Source organism: Sinohyriopsis cumingii, unplaced genomic scaffold (genome assembly GCF_028554795.1).
Source record: "Sinohyriopsis cumingii isolate HCF-2022 unplaced genomic scaffold, ASM2855479v2 utg000309l, whole genome shotgun sequence".
Lineage (NCBI taxonomy): Eukaryota > Metazoa > Mollusca > Bivalvia > Unionida > Unionidae > Sinohyriopsis > Sinohyriopsis cumingii.
This window is the reverse complement of record NW_028315887.1, coordinates 796,224-813,094: the sequence shown is the minus strand read 5'-3', so window position 1 is coordinate 813,094 and position 16,871 is coordinate 796,224. Positions and strand designations below refer to the sequence as shown.

General features: G+C 36.5%; 1 protein-coding gene across 1 annotated transcript in view; it reads right to left on the bottom strand.

The window, feature by feature from the left end:
* Positions 1-16,871, bottom strand: part of LOC149774364 (solute carrier family 4 member 11-like) — a 111,288-nt gene that overhangs the window by 57,191 nt on the left and 37,226 nt on the right. Inside the window, exons 6-8 of the mRNA XM_089945373.1 lie at positions 9,540-9,663; positions 7,684-7,875; positions 1,562-1,649 (exon numbers count right to left, since the gene is read on the bottom strand). Of these exons, the coding sequence (XP_089801499.1) occupies positions 1,562-1,649; positions 7,684-7,875; positions 9,540-9,663 (404 nt within the window). The remainder of the gene's footprint in view (positions 1-1,561; positions 1,650-7,683; positions 7,876-9,539; positions 9,664-16,871) is intronic.

Sequence of the window (16,871 nt, the reverse complement as noted above, 5' to 3'; positions counted from 1 at the left end):
GTGTTTTGAATTAATGCAGAGGTTAGACCAGTCTGATGTGTTTTGAATTAATGTGAAGGTTAGACCAGCCTGATGTGTTTTGAATTAATGTGAAGGTTAGACCAGCTGATGTGTTTTGAATTAATGTGAAGGTTAGACCAGTCTGATGTGTTCTGAATTGATGTGAAGGTTAGACCAGTCTGATGTGTTCTGAATTAATGTGACGGTTAGACCAGTCTGATGTGTTCTGAATTAATGTGAAGGTTAGACCAGTCTGATGTGTTTTGAATTAATGCGAAGGTTAGACCAGTCTGATGTGTTTTGAATTAATGTGTAGGTTAAACCAGTCTGATGTGTTCTGAATTAATGTGTAGGTTAGACCAGTCTGGATGTGTTCTGAATTAATGTGTAGGTTAGACCAGTCTGGATGTGTTTTGAATTAATGTGTAGGTTAGATCAGTCTGATGTGTTTTGAATTAATGTGTAGGTTAGACCAGTCTGATGTGTTCTGAATTAATGTATAGGTTAGAGTAGTCTGATGTGTTCTGATTTATTATGTAGGTTAGATCCAGTTGGGATGTGTTCTGAATTAATGTCTAGGTTAGATCAGTATGATGTGTTCTGAATTAATGTGTAGGCTAGATCAGTCTGATGTGTTCTGAAAAAACTTTGTAGGTTAGACCAGTCTGATGTTTCGAATCAATGTGTAGGTTAGATTAGACTGATGTATTCTGAATTAATGTGAAGATTAGATTAGTCTGATGTATTCTGAATTAATGTGAAGATTAGATCAGTCTGATGTGTTCTGAATTAATGTGTAGGTTAGATCAGTCTAATGTGTTCTGAATTAATGTGTAGGTTAGATCAGTCTGATGTATTCTGAATTAATGTGTAGGTTAGATCAGTCTGATGTGTTCTGAATTAATGTGTAGGTTAGATCAGTCTGATGTGTTCTGAATATACCTTATAGGTTAGACCCATTTCATGTGTTACAGATACACTTTGTAGGTTAGACCAGTCTGATGAGTCTGAATAAACTTTGTAGGTTAGATCAGGTTGATGTGTTCTGAATAAACTAATGTGAAGGTTAGACCAGTCTGGATGTGTTCTGAATTAATGTGAAGGTTAGACCAATCTGATGTGTTCTGAATTAATGTGAAGGTTATACCAGTCTGAAATGTTCTGAATTAATGTGAATGTTAGACCAGTCTGGATGTGTTTTGAATTAATGTGTATGTTAGATCAGTCTGATGTGTTCTGAATTAATGTGTGGGTTAGACCAGTCTGATGTCTCCTGAATTAATGTGTAGGTTAGATCAGTCTGACATGTTTAGAATATACTTTTATTGGTTAGACCCATATCATGTGTTCCAGCAAAACTTTGAAGATATTTTGATGTAGGATAATAAATCAAAATGTTGCTACATTAATTTACTACATGTACCAAAATTTCACTTACACGTTACTGGTACTGAAGTGTGTTTTAGAGTATACATGATTGTTATGTAATTTCTCAACAATCAGCATGGATGCATTTTTATTTTGGCTTATTAATATTCAAAAGAATTCATGACTGACTCACCATCTTTGAAATCTGACCAGTAATGCGGAAGTCTCCTCTTGAGGTCTCCAATAATACCACTCATGAACAAACATCTTAACCTTCTATCCTGAAATTATTACAGGGACTGGATTATAATCTTTTCATTGATCTCATCAAATTAAACAGAATCCAGATTGATTTGTTTTTCAATCTGAAAAATTCTAGAAAATAAATTAAAAAAACACTACATTTATTTCTTCATTCATGTCTAAAAAATTAAAATTAAATAAAATTGTTAATAAACGTTTAAAAAAATCAAGTTAAATGGTTTAAAAGAGTTCATATGAATCCTAAACATACTGTTACGAAGTTTTTCATTTTCACAAAGTTGGACAAGCACTACTTACCAAGCAGCACTCCAAGTTGTGAATAAAATTTTAGAATCAATTAAATTGTCACCTACTTACCTTCTGGTGACTGACAGAAACATAATGCAGCTACTAGAAAATCCCATCAACACTTTCTAATTAAGTATATATTAAGTTTTATGCTAAAACATTCATGGTTGCCAGTTCTTACATTAGGTCCTATGTACATGTGACAGCTGAAAGAAATGTAGATGCGAAGATGAATAAGGAAACTTTAGTCGGCAGGAACATTACTGTCAGTCATTAAGTACCATATGGCTAATGTTTTATTAATCTGAACTATCAGAAGAAATCAAGGTTAAAGCCCTTTATCTGTGAAATTGAGGCCAAGTAATATGTAGGGGATGGTCCAAATAGTGGATTTTAATAGTGGCCATGTAACATGTAGGAGATGGTCCAAATAGTGGATTGTAACAGTGGCCATGTAACATGTAGGAGATTGTCCAAATAGTGGATTTTAATAGTGGCCATGTAACATGTAGGAGATGGTCCAAATAGTGGATTTTAATAGTGGCCAAGTAACATGACGAAGATGGTCCAAATAGTGGATTTTAATAGTGGCCAAGTAATATGTAGGAAATTGTCCAAATAGTGGATTTTAATAGTGGCCATGTAACATGTAGGAGATGGTCCAAATAGTGGATTTTAATAGTGGCCATGTAACATGTAGGGGATGGTCCCAATAGTGGATTTTAATAGTGGCCAAGTAACATGACAAAGATGGTCCAAATAGTGGATTTTAATAGTGGTCAAGTAATATGTAGGAGATAGTCCAAATAGTGGATTTTAATAGTGGCCAAGTAATATGTAGGAGATGGTCCAAAGAGTGGATTTTAATAGTGGCCAAGTAATATGTAGGAGATGGTCCAAATAGTGGATTTTAATAGTGGCCAAGTAATATGTAGGAGATGGTCCAAAGAGTGGATTTTAATAGTGGCCAAGTAATATGTAGGAGATGGTCCAAAGAGTGGATTTTAATAGTGGCCATGTAACATATTGGAGATGGTCCAAATAGTGGATTTTAATAGTGGCCAAGTAACATGTAGGAGATGGTCCAAATAGTGGATTTTAATAGTGGCCAAGTAATATGTAGGAGATGGTCCAAAGAGTGGATTTTAATAGTGGCCAAGTAATATGTAGGAGATGGTCCAAATAGTGGATTTTAATAGTGGCCATGTAACATGTAGGAGATGGTCCAAATAGTGGATTTTAATAGTGGCCATGTAACATGTAGGGGATGGTCCAAATAGTGGATTTTAATAGTGGCCAAGTAACATGACAAAGATGGTCCAAATAGTGGATTTTAATAGTGGTCAAGTAATATGTAGGAGATAGTCCAAATAGTGGATTTTAATAGTGGCCTAGTAATATGTAGGAGATGGTCCAAAGAGTGGATTTTAATAGTGGCCAAGTAATATGTAGGAGATGGTCCAAAGAGAGGATTTTAATAGTGGCCAAGTAATATGTAGGATATGGTCCAAATAGTGGATTTTAATAGTGGCCAAGTAATATGTAGGAGATGGTCCAAATAGTGGATTTTAATAGTGGCCAAGTAATATGTAGGAGATGGTCCAAAGAGTGGATTTTAATAGTGGCCATGTAACATGTAGGAGATGGTCCAAATAGTGGATTTTAATAGTGGCCAAGTAACATGTAGGAGATGGTCCAAAGAGTGGATTTTAATAGTGGCCAAGTAATATGTAGGAGATGGTCCAAATAGTGGATTTTAATAGTGGCCTGAGTCTGAAGCAGATGACAATGTTTGACAATTCTCTCAGACAGGTCTAGGTATATAGTCTTACACTCTTTAATTTCCATTAACTAAAACCTTGACCTTTTGGCATCTTCAATCATTATTTTTCCATTAACTAAAACCTTCACTTTTTGGCATCTTCAATCATTATTTTTCCATTAACTAAAACCTTCACTTTTTGGCATCTTTAATCATTATTTTTCCACTCAACTGATTTCTGATCTCGATGTCCAATGCAACCAAATCATTAGGAATTGGCAATATAAAATTTAAAATGACAAACATTGACAAGTTGCCATCCTTGGACTAGTCATATCTGACAGGTACATGAAGTGCTGCCAAGTGTTCAGGACATATTCAAACAACTCAAGCACTGAATGATAATTACACTTCGTTTATCAAGATTGACTAAATTAATTACAGGAAAAGAAAAATAAGCTCTGAAAAATTTGTTTCCTCCCTATGTTGTCATCTCATATAGTACACAATGTGTCTGACAATTTTATTGTTTTTCTCGAGTAAGTTGAGCCATGTATACACAGTCTAACTGGGCTGGGCTGAAAGACTTACATTCAGGGCTGTCTCAGCAGATTATTCAATTCTAATATTTTATTTTGAATCACTCTAGAATGAAAAACCAAGGGAGATGAGTATTACCAATGCCCCCTCCCCCACTAGATGGCTGACAGTCCACGGTCTTGCTTTCTGAGCATGGTACTAAAGTAGTTTGTGTCCACACCTAGTGGTTAATAAGTCAATGACTGGATGGTTCCACAGACCCAGTGGAACATGAAGGGACCATTCAGTGTGCAAGGTCCATTCCTTTCTTGATAATGAACTACCCTTAATGTTCAGATGTCCCATGTCTACACCATTACTTGAAGATGGGAGGACTGTGAAGAAAATCCCACACCAGAACACAAAGATAACGTAATCTGGTCCCTGACGCTTGTGGAGGTAGCTGACCACCACTGACCTGTCAGTCATGATGAGAACTATCTTGCCAATGGAGAGGGACTATGAGTAGCAAAAAACTTCATCTCAATAATGATTACGTGTTTAAGTTTTTCCTCCAAACTGACCATTGTGAAGAAAGGCACTAGATGGGAACCCCAACTGCATGTTCATTTTTGTTTGGGGAAACTCTAGAGGTATTCCAGCAGATAATCAAAGTTATACAACTAATTGCTTTTCACTTTGGGCATAATTTGAATCTGGTCACCCAAATGAATGTTTGAATCTGCTACAGGAAAAAGCTGTCCAAATGGTTTAGATCTGCAGCTGCATTCAACTGTAACAGGAGTTGTAGACATGCCATCACTGAGGCTCTGTTGGTGTTGTAGACATGACCTCCCCGAGGTTCTGTTGGAATTGTAGACATGTCCTCACTGTGGTTCTGTTGATCCAGTCATCTTACTTTGAGGGGGAGGGGATGAACAAAATAAAAGCGAGTTAGAAAGGCCATGAGGAAATGGGGAAAATATTGACAGGGAGACATATCTAACATCTCCCTTTTCACTAAAAAAAAACCCAGTTGGAAAAGAAAAGCAAACTGCTCACTGATATCCTCCAGAAGTACCGTACTCAATGTGTATTTCTAGATATGTCCAAATATCTGCCTAACTGTATATCATGTTTACTGCTGTTCTTGCTGATTGAAGTTTGCTTTCTTGGCCAGTTCGAGATGATTGTCTGTCCCATGACTGTGACTGCTGTTCTTGCTGAGTGGAGTTTGCTTTCTTGGCCAGTTCGAGATGACTGTCTGTCCCATGACTGTGACTGCTGTTCTTGCTGAGTGGAGTTTGCTTTCTTGGCCAGTTTGAGATGATTGTCTGTCCCATGACTCTGACTGCTGTTCTTGCTGAGTGGAGTTTGCTTTCTTGGCCAGTCTGAGATGATTGTCTGTCCCATGACTGTGACTGCTGTTCTTGCTGAGTGGAGTTTGCTTTCTTGGCCAGTCTGAGATGATTGTCTGTCCCATGACTGTGACTGCTGTTCTTGCTGATTGGAGTTTGCTTTCTTGGCCAGTCTGAGATGATTGTCTGTCCCATGACTGTGACTGCTGTTCTTGCTGATTGGAGTTTGCTTTCTTGGCCAGTCTGAGATGATTGTCTGTCCCATGACTGTGACTGCTGTTCTTGCTGATTGGAGTTTGCTTTCTTGGCCAATTTGAGATGATTGTCTGTCCCATGACTGTGACTGCTGTTCTTGCTGAGTGGAGTATGCTTTCTTGGCCAGTTTGAGATGACTGTCTGTCCCATTGCTGTGACTGCCAAGGCAGAAAAGTGGCAGCCAGCACAGTGAGTAATAGCAGCCTGCTTTCTGACAACCTCATTATGACCGCCAAATATGAAGAACAAAATAGTATGGAATGTAGTGCTACTATATTTTGCATTCCGGCAATGCTGATCATGAAAGGCATCCATTATTACTTAGTCAAAACTGCAAGATTGTGTGGCGCCTTTTGCTAATGTGCCAAAATCCACTCTATTGATCACTTCAGTTATCTAAAAAGCAGACTCCAGTTACTCATACTAGTGTATTACTTTACCTAATACTAATATAACCTAAGTCTAATCAACAATTACAAAGCCCGCCTTAGCCTCCAGTAGCCACTGTAAACATTATCATGCTAAAATAAATTCTGACTGAAGTAATCTTGGCTCCTTTTCTAACTAATATTTTTTGGCAATTATTTATCTTTACAGTTGAAGTTTTAATCAATTTAAAATTCGAACGTATTGTTCAAATTTTAAATTGATTAAAACTTCAACTGTAAAGATAAATAATTGCCATAAACATAGTATTATTGGCATTATACAGCCAGTATTGTGTTTATACATGTGAGTAATTTCCTACTAACCAACTGTGACATGACATAAAACACAAAATTCTATTCTATCATATCAAAGTTGAGGTAATAATCTGATATGAAACAGATTAATGTTAATGTATTAAATCTTTTAAAATCACTGTTCTTACATCCTTCTCAAAAGCTATATCACTGACCACACCTAGAAGCCATATATGACTTGGCAAAAGCTACAGCTGTACAAAATTTTGCATCAATCTCTTTTCTTCAAGAGAAGATCAATTTTGTCCGAATCCCACCTATGTGGTCATACAACATTTAGATTTTTCATGGAAAAATTTAACATGTGAGAGCTTGATACTGAGGCAGCAGTCATACTCCTAAGCTTATGAAACTGGGTAACACATTTCTGAAGAAACATACTTAAACATTATCATTTCCCCATGCCAGTCAGTATTTCTAAATAACTATGCTAACAAGGTTAATCCTGAAAAGTAAAGTATTTTTTATTTAAAAACAAGGCATTTACAAAAAGCTATCAAAAAATCATTCAAGTAATGTAGAAATTTAATCTGGTCATCTATACAAAGATAGAAACATGCATATTAAATTTAATCAGGATATGTTTAAAATGACTTTTGTATAATTGTGCTAACAAACTTCCCAGTATGGCCATACAGATGGATGGACAGATGACCAGGACCACTTCATGGTAACTCAATGCAATAATGTTATCAACAAGCTTCATACAGTGTCTGAACAAAAGCACTTGTTGTTGTTGTTGTTATTTTAGGGTTTAACACCATTTTTCAGCACATGATAGGCTATGCATCGCGGCCAGTATTAATGGTGGAGGAAGAACACGGAAAATTCCCGGAAAAGAACCACCAACCCTCAAGAAGCTACTGGCAAGCTTTCTCACATATCCACATTGGACGAATCCAAGACTCGAACACATGCAGACAGAGGTGAGATGGCAGTGGTCCATAATGGAGAGCGCTTTAGACCACTCTGCCACTCAGGGCCCCAACAAAAGCTCTACAGAATGCTTAACTAAAGAACTTCAGTGAAATCTTGTGCCCCTTGTAACAATAATAGGTAAAAGTCCATCAGGTTAACATGTTTTATTGCAATAATAATATTCAAGAAACAACCTGTAGGCACATACATTGAGGTGGTCAAAGTTGGGAGGTTTTTCTTCCAAAAATGTCATTCTCCCTATCATAGTGTTTGTGTGCATCTCCAGGATTTTCGTGAATTCAGCCTCATTTACTGCATCCAGAAGCTGCATGCGTATGTCCCGATCTGAGAAAATTGTTGCAAATGTCCGGCCAGTCTCAAGGTCATTTTTGGTTCTTTTCTGTAATCATGAAAAAAGTCACTACAACAAATGTTATGTTAACAACTATATTCATTTCAACCTAAATACTGCAACTGTTATTTTTTTTGTTCAAAATTTTCTTAATTCATTTAAGAGCATTCCATCTTTTTGTCTTCCGAAATTCCCTGAATAAAACTTCAATATATAAATTCTCTACAATTGATTTTTTTGAGTCATATTCAATATCAGCAGAAACAGTGATATAACTTATTCTGCAAAAATGTTTGCCCACATATAAAGTTTATTGTACACAAATATACAATGAATTGTTTTGAATAAAATCGGGAAAAAAATTATTATATGTTTATGCAGAATTATTGTTGTTGTTCAGGCATTAGTTCCAGTACTTTATCAGAGCACTGCTGTTTTTGCATCAACTAATATCTTTTCTCACATTACCATATTCTTAACATCATGATCTCCAGTGTGGTGAATATTTTTCATCACATGACTGTTGTCTCATATCACATGACATCAAAATAGAATTCTGATTGGTGCATTGCCACTGATGTTTGCATAACATCATCATATTCATCACATGACTGTAGTTTTATATCACATGACATCAAAACAGAATTTTGATTGGTGCATTGCCACTGATATGTTTGTATAATATCATCATATTCATCACATCACAATTCTATCACCATAATTTCAATGCTTTTCTACTTCATCTGCACTTTAACCTCATTTCCACGGTTACACCAAATGCTTTTATGCAATTACAACTGCATGCTATTTTATATAACCTCCACTTTGTAACCAGAAAATTGTTGTATAGGAAAATTCCGAATTTTGGCTCAGGCGTGCCGTAGGGTGAAATTAAACTTTCCTACAGCGATCCATTTAATGTATTCAATTAATCTGTACTCTTTAACTACTATTGGTCTTTAAGCTGTCCATACATGGTGTCCTCTTTAATGTGTATTGGTCTTTAAGCTGTCCGTACATGGTGTCCTCTTTAATGTGTATTGGTCTTTAAGCTGTCCGTACATGGTGTCCTCTTTAATGTGTATTGGTCTTTAACCTGTTCATACATGGGTCATAAAGTTCCTTCAATCCGAAACTTGCATCTCCAAAATACGTATTCAAACTTTAATTTGTATATAGGCATGGTATACTAGTTTTATTATGTTATTCATTATATGATACTAATATCTATGTTTATTCTGGATTATAATAATTTAATATATTAAATTTAATATTATTTGCCACCAAGAACAGTACAAGATTAGTTTCTTCCAGTGTGTTATCAAATCTATTTACCTCCTTTATTGTAATATGCATGGGCAGGGAGCAGCAAATTCAACATAATTTATTTCGTGTCCTTAAGTTTTGGGACATATCAGCTAGGTAGCAAAACGTTTAATCACAAGTTAATGGAAAGGATAAAAAAAAAATCATTAATCTTTTCCAAAGATACACAATAAATATGGTTGTCAAGTTCTAAAGCTTACTGGTTCCTCTCCAAACACAGTTCAAAGCTAGAAATATGTTCATGGTTCATGCATATCAATCCAGAGTGACCCAAATGCAAAATTTAACCTGACAAGGACAGGTGTATGGATGCAAAAGAGTACAACTGTATGTTTCTTCCACATTGATAGAGGAAATGATTGATAGAGTACATAAAAATGACTTACAGCCTTTGTAGGTGTGAGGACAACAATCACAAAATGCACCTCTTGACAAGTTGGACCCAGGTTAGCTGGATGACGAAGACGTGCAATTCCCACGTGATAGGCCTGCATAGAATGGATACTTGCCCTGAAGTACAAAGAATTTTGAACTTTGTTTTAAATAACATTAAGTGCAGAATTAGGTATTTACAAAATATGTGTACTGGTACTAATCCCTATTCTGACCTTCACCCGAGGTAGGTCTTAAGGTTAATAGGGAAAAAGTTATTGATGTGTGCATTTATCATCTTCATGTTCAGCTAAATGTATATATAGTTCTAGGGTGGGATCCAGGGTTTGAGTCTGCAGGTGGGCTGGAGGTGGGATCCTGGGTTTGAGTCTGCAGGTGGGCTGGAGGTGGGATCCAGGGTTTGAGTCTGCAGGTGGGCTGGACAAGGTCAATGTAAACATTTTGATCTTTTCAAGTCCTTGAATAAGGCATATATGGATATAGGATAGGATCTCTATAGCATAACTCAGAGGCAAAAGTTTGTATGGGGTTGGTAGAGACCCTGGGACAATAAACTCACAGGTCCAGGTCAATCCTGTGTTGACATTGGGGTCATTGTTTACACGTCACTTCTTTGATGTGTCAGACAAATGACACCCAAGTTACGTGAAATTTATGTAAAGTCACCCTTGGGTGGAGATCAAAATTCCACAAGGTTTGGCACCATCTACTCCCATGGGACTATTACTGATCAAAATTTCACAAGGTTTGGCACCATCTACTCCCATGGGACTATTACTGATCAAAATTCCACAAGGTTTGGCACCATCTACTCCCATGGGACTATTACTGATCAAAATTCCACAAGGTTTGGCACCATCTACTCCCATGGGACTATTACTGATCAAAATTCCACAAGGTTTGGCACCATCTACTCCCATGGGACTATTACTGATCAAAATTCCACAAGGTTTGGCACCATCTACTCCCATGGGACTATTACTGATCAAAATTCCACAAGGTTTGGCACCATCTACTCCCATGGGACTATTACTGATCAAAATTCCACAAGGTTTGGCACCATCTACTCCCATGGGACTATTACTGATCAAAATTCCACAAGGTTTGGCACCATCTACTCCCATGGGACTATTACTGATCAAAATTCCACAAGGTTTGGCACCATCTACTCCCATGGGACTATTACTGATCAAAATTCCACAAGGTTTGGCACCATCTACTCCCATGGGACTATTACTGATCAAAATTCCACAAGGTTTGGCACCATCTACTCCCATGGGACTATTACTGATCAAAATTCCACAAGGTTTGGCACCATCTACTCCCATGGGACTATTACTGATCAAAATTCCACAAGGTTTGGCACCATCTACTCCCATGGGACTATTACTGATCAAAATTCCACAAGGTCTGGCACCATCTACTCCCATGGGACTATTACTGATCAAAATTCCACAAGGTCTGGCACCATCTACTCCCATGGGACTATTACTGATCAAAATTCCACAAGGTTTGGCACCATCTACTCCCATGGGACTATTACTGATCAAAATTCCACAAGGTTTGGCACCATCTACTCCCATGGGACTACTACTGATCAAAATTCCACAAGGTTTGGCACCATCTACTCCCATGGGACTACTACTGATCAAAATTCCACAAGGTTTGGCACCATCTACTCCCATGGGACTACTACTGATCAAAATTCCACAAGGTTTGGCACCATCTACTCCCATGGGACTACTACTGATCAAAATTCCACAAGGTTTGGCACCATCTACTCCCATGGGACTACTACTGATCAAAATTCCACAAGGTTTGGCACCATCTACTCCCATGGGACTACTACTGATCAAAATTCCACAAGGTTTGGCACCATCTACTCCCATGGGACTATTACTGATCAAAATTCCACAAGGTTTGGCACCATCTACTCCCATGGGACTATTACTGATCAAAATTTCAACTAAATGAGAAGTTCATAGACATTACCTGATTTCTTGTAACTTTATGTAGATTTTGTCAAAATAAATATTTAAAAAAAAACAACCACCAAACAACAAAATGTGTGAACAAATTTTCATTTTGGCGAAAAGATCCAGTACAAAAAATAAAGGGCCGCACAATGGGAATTCCAAAACATATCATCGTCAATATTAAATTCACTGGACATAGCTGAGTGAAAGCATGCACTAGTACATTATGAAACTGCTTATATTTGTGTGTAATGGAGTAGATAAATTTTTAAATGGATACATATAACAGAGACATAGGTATTACATCATCACATTTTTCTTGGGGCCCTGAGTGGCCGAGTGGTCTAAAGCGCTCTCTATTATGGATCACTGCCATCTCACCTCTGTCTGCATGGGTTTGAGTCTCAGATTCGGTTAATGTGGGTACGTGAGAAAGCTTGTCAGTAGCTTCTCGTGGGTTGGTGGTTCTTTCCAGGGCTTTCCTGGGTTCTTCCTCCACCATTAATACTGGCCGCCATGTATAGCCTATCGTGTGCTGAAATATGGCGTTATACCCTACAACAACAACATTATTCTTACACCTCATCATTCAAGCAAAATATTCCTCGATATAAGAGAAGTTATAACATAGTGAATGGAAATTATTCAAAACATGCAAACTTTCAATATTCAAAGATGTATCATTTGTATTTAAATGTTCAAAAATATTTATAACCATACATACTCTATTTAGTTTAGATGCCATATGCAAGTATGATCACTGAGAATGCTGTCTTGTTTTCTTTGCTAGTAAAAATGACATGAACGTCAACACGAAGAAAGATCACCCTTCATCAGCAAGTACATGTATAATTTCTGTGGCTCGGCAGCATTTCGTCTGATCTTTGTTCACATCAAGCATATGATTTACACTGTTTCAAAACTGAACACATCTGTCCACGAGTACAAAGGTGTCCATAAAACGAGACTGTGCTATGTACTGAACCATGCTTTAAGCAACCAAGTCAGCTAACTGAAGAAAGTGATGCATGCACCAAAAATGGCTTTCTTCAGCAGGAATTTATAATGGATGATTGAGCAGGTATTGATAATCTATTGTTTCCCTGTAGATATTTTGGTTTATAAATTTAGCTAAGAAGCATTTTTGTCTTGGTGACTTGTGAACTCTAAATCTCAAGATAATTGCATTTATTTAAATCGAAACTTAATTCTACCTAGGGCTTGAAGGTTCTCTTTTCTGTATCCCTTTATCCTTTGTAAATACACACTAATTAACACTCTGACCCCAATCTGTTTGAACTACAACAAGAATAATTAATGAACAACAGGGTAATTCTTAAAGGTAATGCAGAATAGTATTCAAGAGTCAACTGACTGCATGCAACTGATAACACCATAAAGCCATGTGCACATGCTGGCAGCTTTCTCTTTTTTTTGGGGGGGAGGGAGGGTGTTGCTTTTGTATATTTTATATATCATTGCCACATAATTGTAACAACCTTTAGTATTGAGATTAAACTGATGATTAGCAATTGCTGAAATCAACTGATTTATAAACTTGGATGAGAAACTTTTCTTTCCTTTGAGCAAAAACTGTACACAGAAAATAGTGAAGATAAATGGAGTATTGGGTTGTATGATAAGATTAACACTAAGGAGCTAACTTCTTTCAAAACTAAGCAAAGACAAAAGTGCAGTGATTGATTACTAACAAAATTCAAAATGAATACTAACAAATTATAGAAACTCTGAACATTCTTTTCATGTCGAGAAAGATGCAACCGTAAGACAATTTTTTCTTCAAGAATGCATCACATCTTGCCAAGTTATTAATCAAACCCTTGTGTATTTTGGCATAAAACTTTGCTTTTCTTCCAAAAATTGGTAAAATTATCGTAAAATCTCATGAGTCGTGTTATCAGAATTCATACATGATCTCTTCCCAAAATGATAATTAGCTTTTTACACATTAGATTTCAAACTTTGAAAAAAGAAAATTTCTCTTTACATGAATGAACAAATATAAATTTTAGGTAGCTGTAGCTAAGCACACTCAAGTATTTAAACTTTAGTTCAATTGTTTTCAGTTGAAACTACCTGAGGAATGAAACTTATCCCTCTGATTTTAGCTGCACTGCGATGAATTGAAGAAACATACTTATTCTTAAATATTCTCAGCATGGTTTTTTCTCTGTTTTCTAATTTCATAGTGTTTGTGTTTGTAATCATATCATTATATGTTTTTTATCTTATAGGTGTTATCTAATGTTGTAAAGCGCTTAGAGCTTCTAAAGATAAGGCGCTATACAAAGCCCTCATTATTATTATTATTACTGTTCTCTAGTTAAGCTTAAGCTGTGTTTCAGGAAATAAACTTATTCTCTCTTTCAACCTGAGCTGGATAGAGAAAGTAAACTTAATCCTTTTTTCAACTTAAACTGGATTGAGAAAAAAAAAGTCCTCACTGAACTTGAGCTAAGTTAAGGAAATAAAATTTAGTCCACCACTGAACTCAAGCTGGATCGAGGAAATAAACTTTGTCCCTCATTAAACATGATCTGTGTTGAGGAAATAAACTTTGTCCCTCATTAAACGTGATCTGTGTTGAGGAAATAAACTTTGTCCCTCATTCAACAATATCTGTGTTGAGGTAATAAACTTTGTCCCTCATTCAACATGATCTGTGTTGAGGAAATAAACTTTGTCCCTCATTCAACATGATCTGTGTTGAGGAAATAAACTTTGTCCCTCATTAAACATGATCTGTGTTGAGGAAATAAGCTTAGTCCCTCATTCAACCGCAGCTGGATATATGATCGTTTGTGTATGTGCAGTATGGAACTATGTGAACAGTTAAATTTAAGTCCAATCCCATGTCGACTGGAAAGTCATGATTCTGCGAAGAAATGGAGGCAATGTTAAAATTCTTCGTCAGGAGACATGGAAATATGTGTACTGACATCATGAACAACAGCAAACTGACATTTGGATAGGTATGTGCACTGACATCATGAACAACAGCAAACTGACATTTGGATAGGTATGTGTACTGACATCATGAACATCAGCAAACTGACATTTGGATAGGTATGTGTACTGACATCATGAACAACAGCAAACTGACATTTGGATAGGTATGTGTACTGACATCATGAACAACAGCAAACTGACATTTGGATAGGTATGTGCATTTACATCATGAACAACAGCAAACTGACATTTGGATAGGTATGTGCACTGACATCATGAACAACAGCAAACTGACATTTGGATAGGTATGTGTACTGACATCATGAACAACAGCAAACTGACATTTGGATAGGTATGTGTACTGACATCATGAACAACAGCAAACTGACATTTGGATAGGTATGTGTACTGACATCATGAACAACAGCAAACTGACATTTGGATAGGTATGTGTACTGACATCATGAACAACAGCAAACTGACATTTGGATAGGTATGTGCACTGACATCATGAACAACAACAAACTGACATTTGGATAGGTATGTGTACTGACATTATGAACAACAGCAAACTGACATTTGGATAGGTATGTGCATTTACATCATGAACAACAGCAAACTGACATCTAGATAGGTATGTGTACTGACATCACGAACAACAACAAACTGACCTTTGGATAGGTATGTGTACTGACATCATGAACAACAGCAAACTGACATTTGGATAGGTATGTGTACTGACATCATGAACAACAGCAAACTGACATTTGGATAGGTATGTGCATTTACATCATGAACAACAGCAAACTGACATTTGGATAGGTATGTGTACTGACATCACGAACAACAACAAACTGACATTTGGATAGGTATGTGTACTGACATCATGAACAACAGCAAACTGACATTTGGATAGGTATGTGCATTTACATCATGAACAACAGCAAACTGACATCTGGATAGGTATGTGTACTGATATCACGAACAACAACAAACTGACATTTGGATAGGTATGTGCACTGACATCATGAACAATCATTCTCATATTAACAAAATCAACCGATTTGGATTGCTATACTGAAATGTTATTAAGACAAAAGACGCATTTCATAAATTAAAAGATTCCAACGGTTACAGATTATGGCAAAACAAGGTCAAGCCAGTGATAAAAAATAATTAAAAAACTTACTATTCCACTGAAATAAAAAAATATTATTATAAAAATGAACTTTGGAAAACTTTCAATGACTTTAGGGACAAATCTGTCAATAACCTATTTACACGTACTAGTGATGAAAATAGTAACATTCAACAAGAAGCTCTTGAAATTGCCAATGCTCTCAATGATTAGTAAGTGAACATAAATGAAAATTCTACGAATCTCAACAGACATAAACAATTCTCAAGTTATGAATTAAACGAGGACATTTCCTATGAACGTAGCAAAGGATAGATTTTTTTATATGTGAATAACAATATTGTATATCAGTTTTATAATCACTTTCAACGATATTAGAAAAATAGGTTCTTAACGAGTTTAGAAGTAACCTGGAATCTTTCAGTTTGCTACATTCAAAACTATCAGGCTTTCAATAAGGCCATTCATACCGACTATACTAGCATTGTAATGGTGGATGATTGGTTAAGAGCAATATACCTAATTGCAGTTTTTCTTGAGCTTACAAAGGTTACTGACCATGTTAATCAAAAATTCCTGTGGTAAAATCTCAATAAGTATCAAGTTAACCATGTAAGTGTTACGTGGATTCAATCCTGCATTGAAGGCAAACAATGATGTTTCTATTTTAAATAAATTTTCAGATATGAAACTCACCGTACATGGTGCTTCACAAGGATCAGTTACTAGAACATTTTACTATTGTTGTAAATCAATGATTTACCATGCACATCACACTGAGCTATCCACCACAGACATATTATACAACATCATATAAAACTGGATTAACAAACCATAAGCTTATCACTATTAAATCACTGGTGTGACCATAATGGCACATCTCTCTACAACTAAGGGGCCCTGAGTGGCTGAGTGGTCTAAAGTGCTCTCCGTTACGGATCACTGCCATCTCACCTCTGTCTGCACTGGTTCGAGTCTCAGATTCAGTCAGTGTGGGTATGTGAGAGAGCTTGCCAGTAGCTTCTTGTGGGTCGGTGGTTCTTTCCAGGGTTTTCCTGGGTTCTTCCTCCACCATTAATACTGGCCGCCAAGCACAGCCTATTGTGTGCTGAAAAATGGCATTAAACCTCATAACAACAACAACTCTACAACTATAATGCACCTCATTATAATGTTTATTCTGGATATAACACAGTATTACTATGCACCCCACGACCAAAATCCTACCAATGTATAACAAT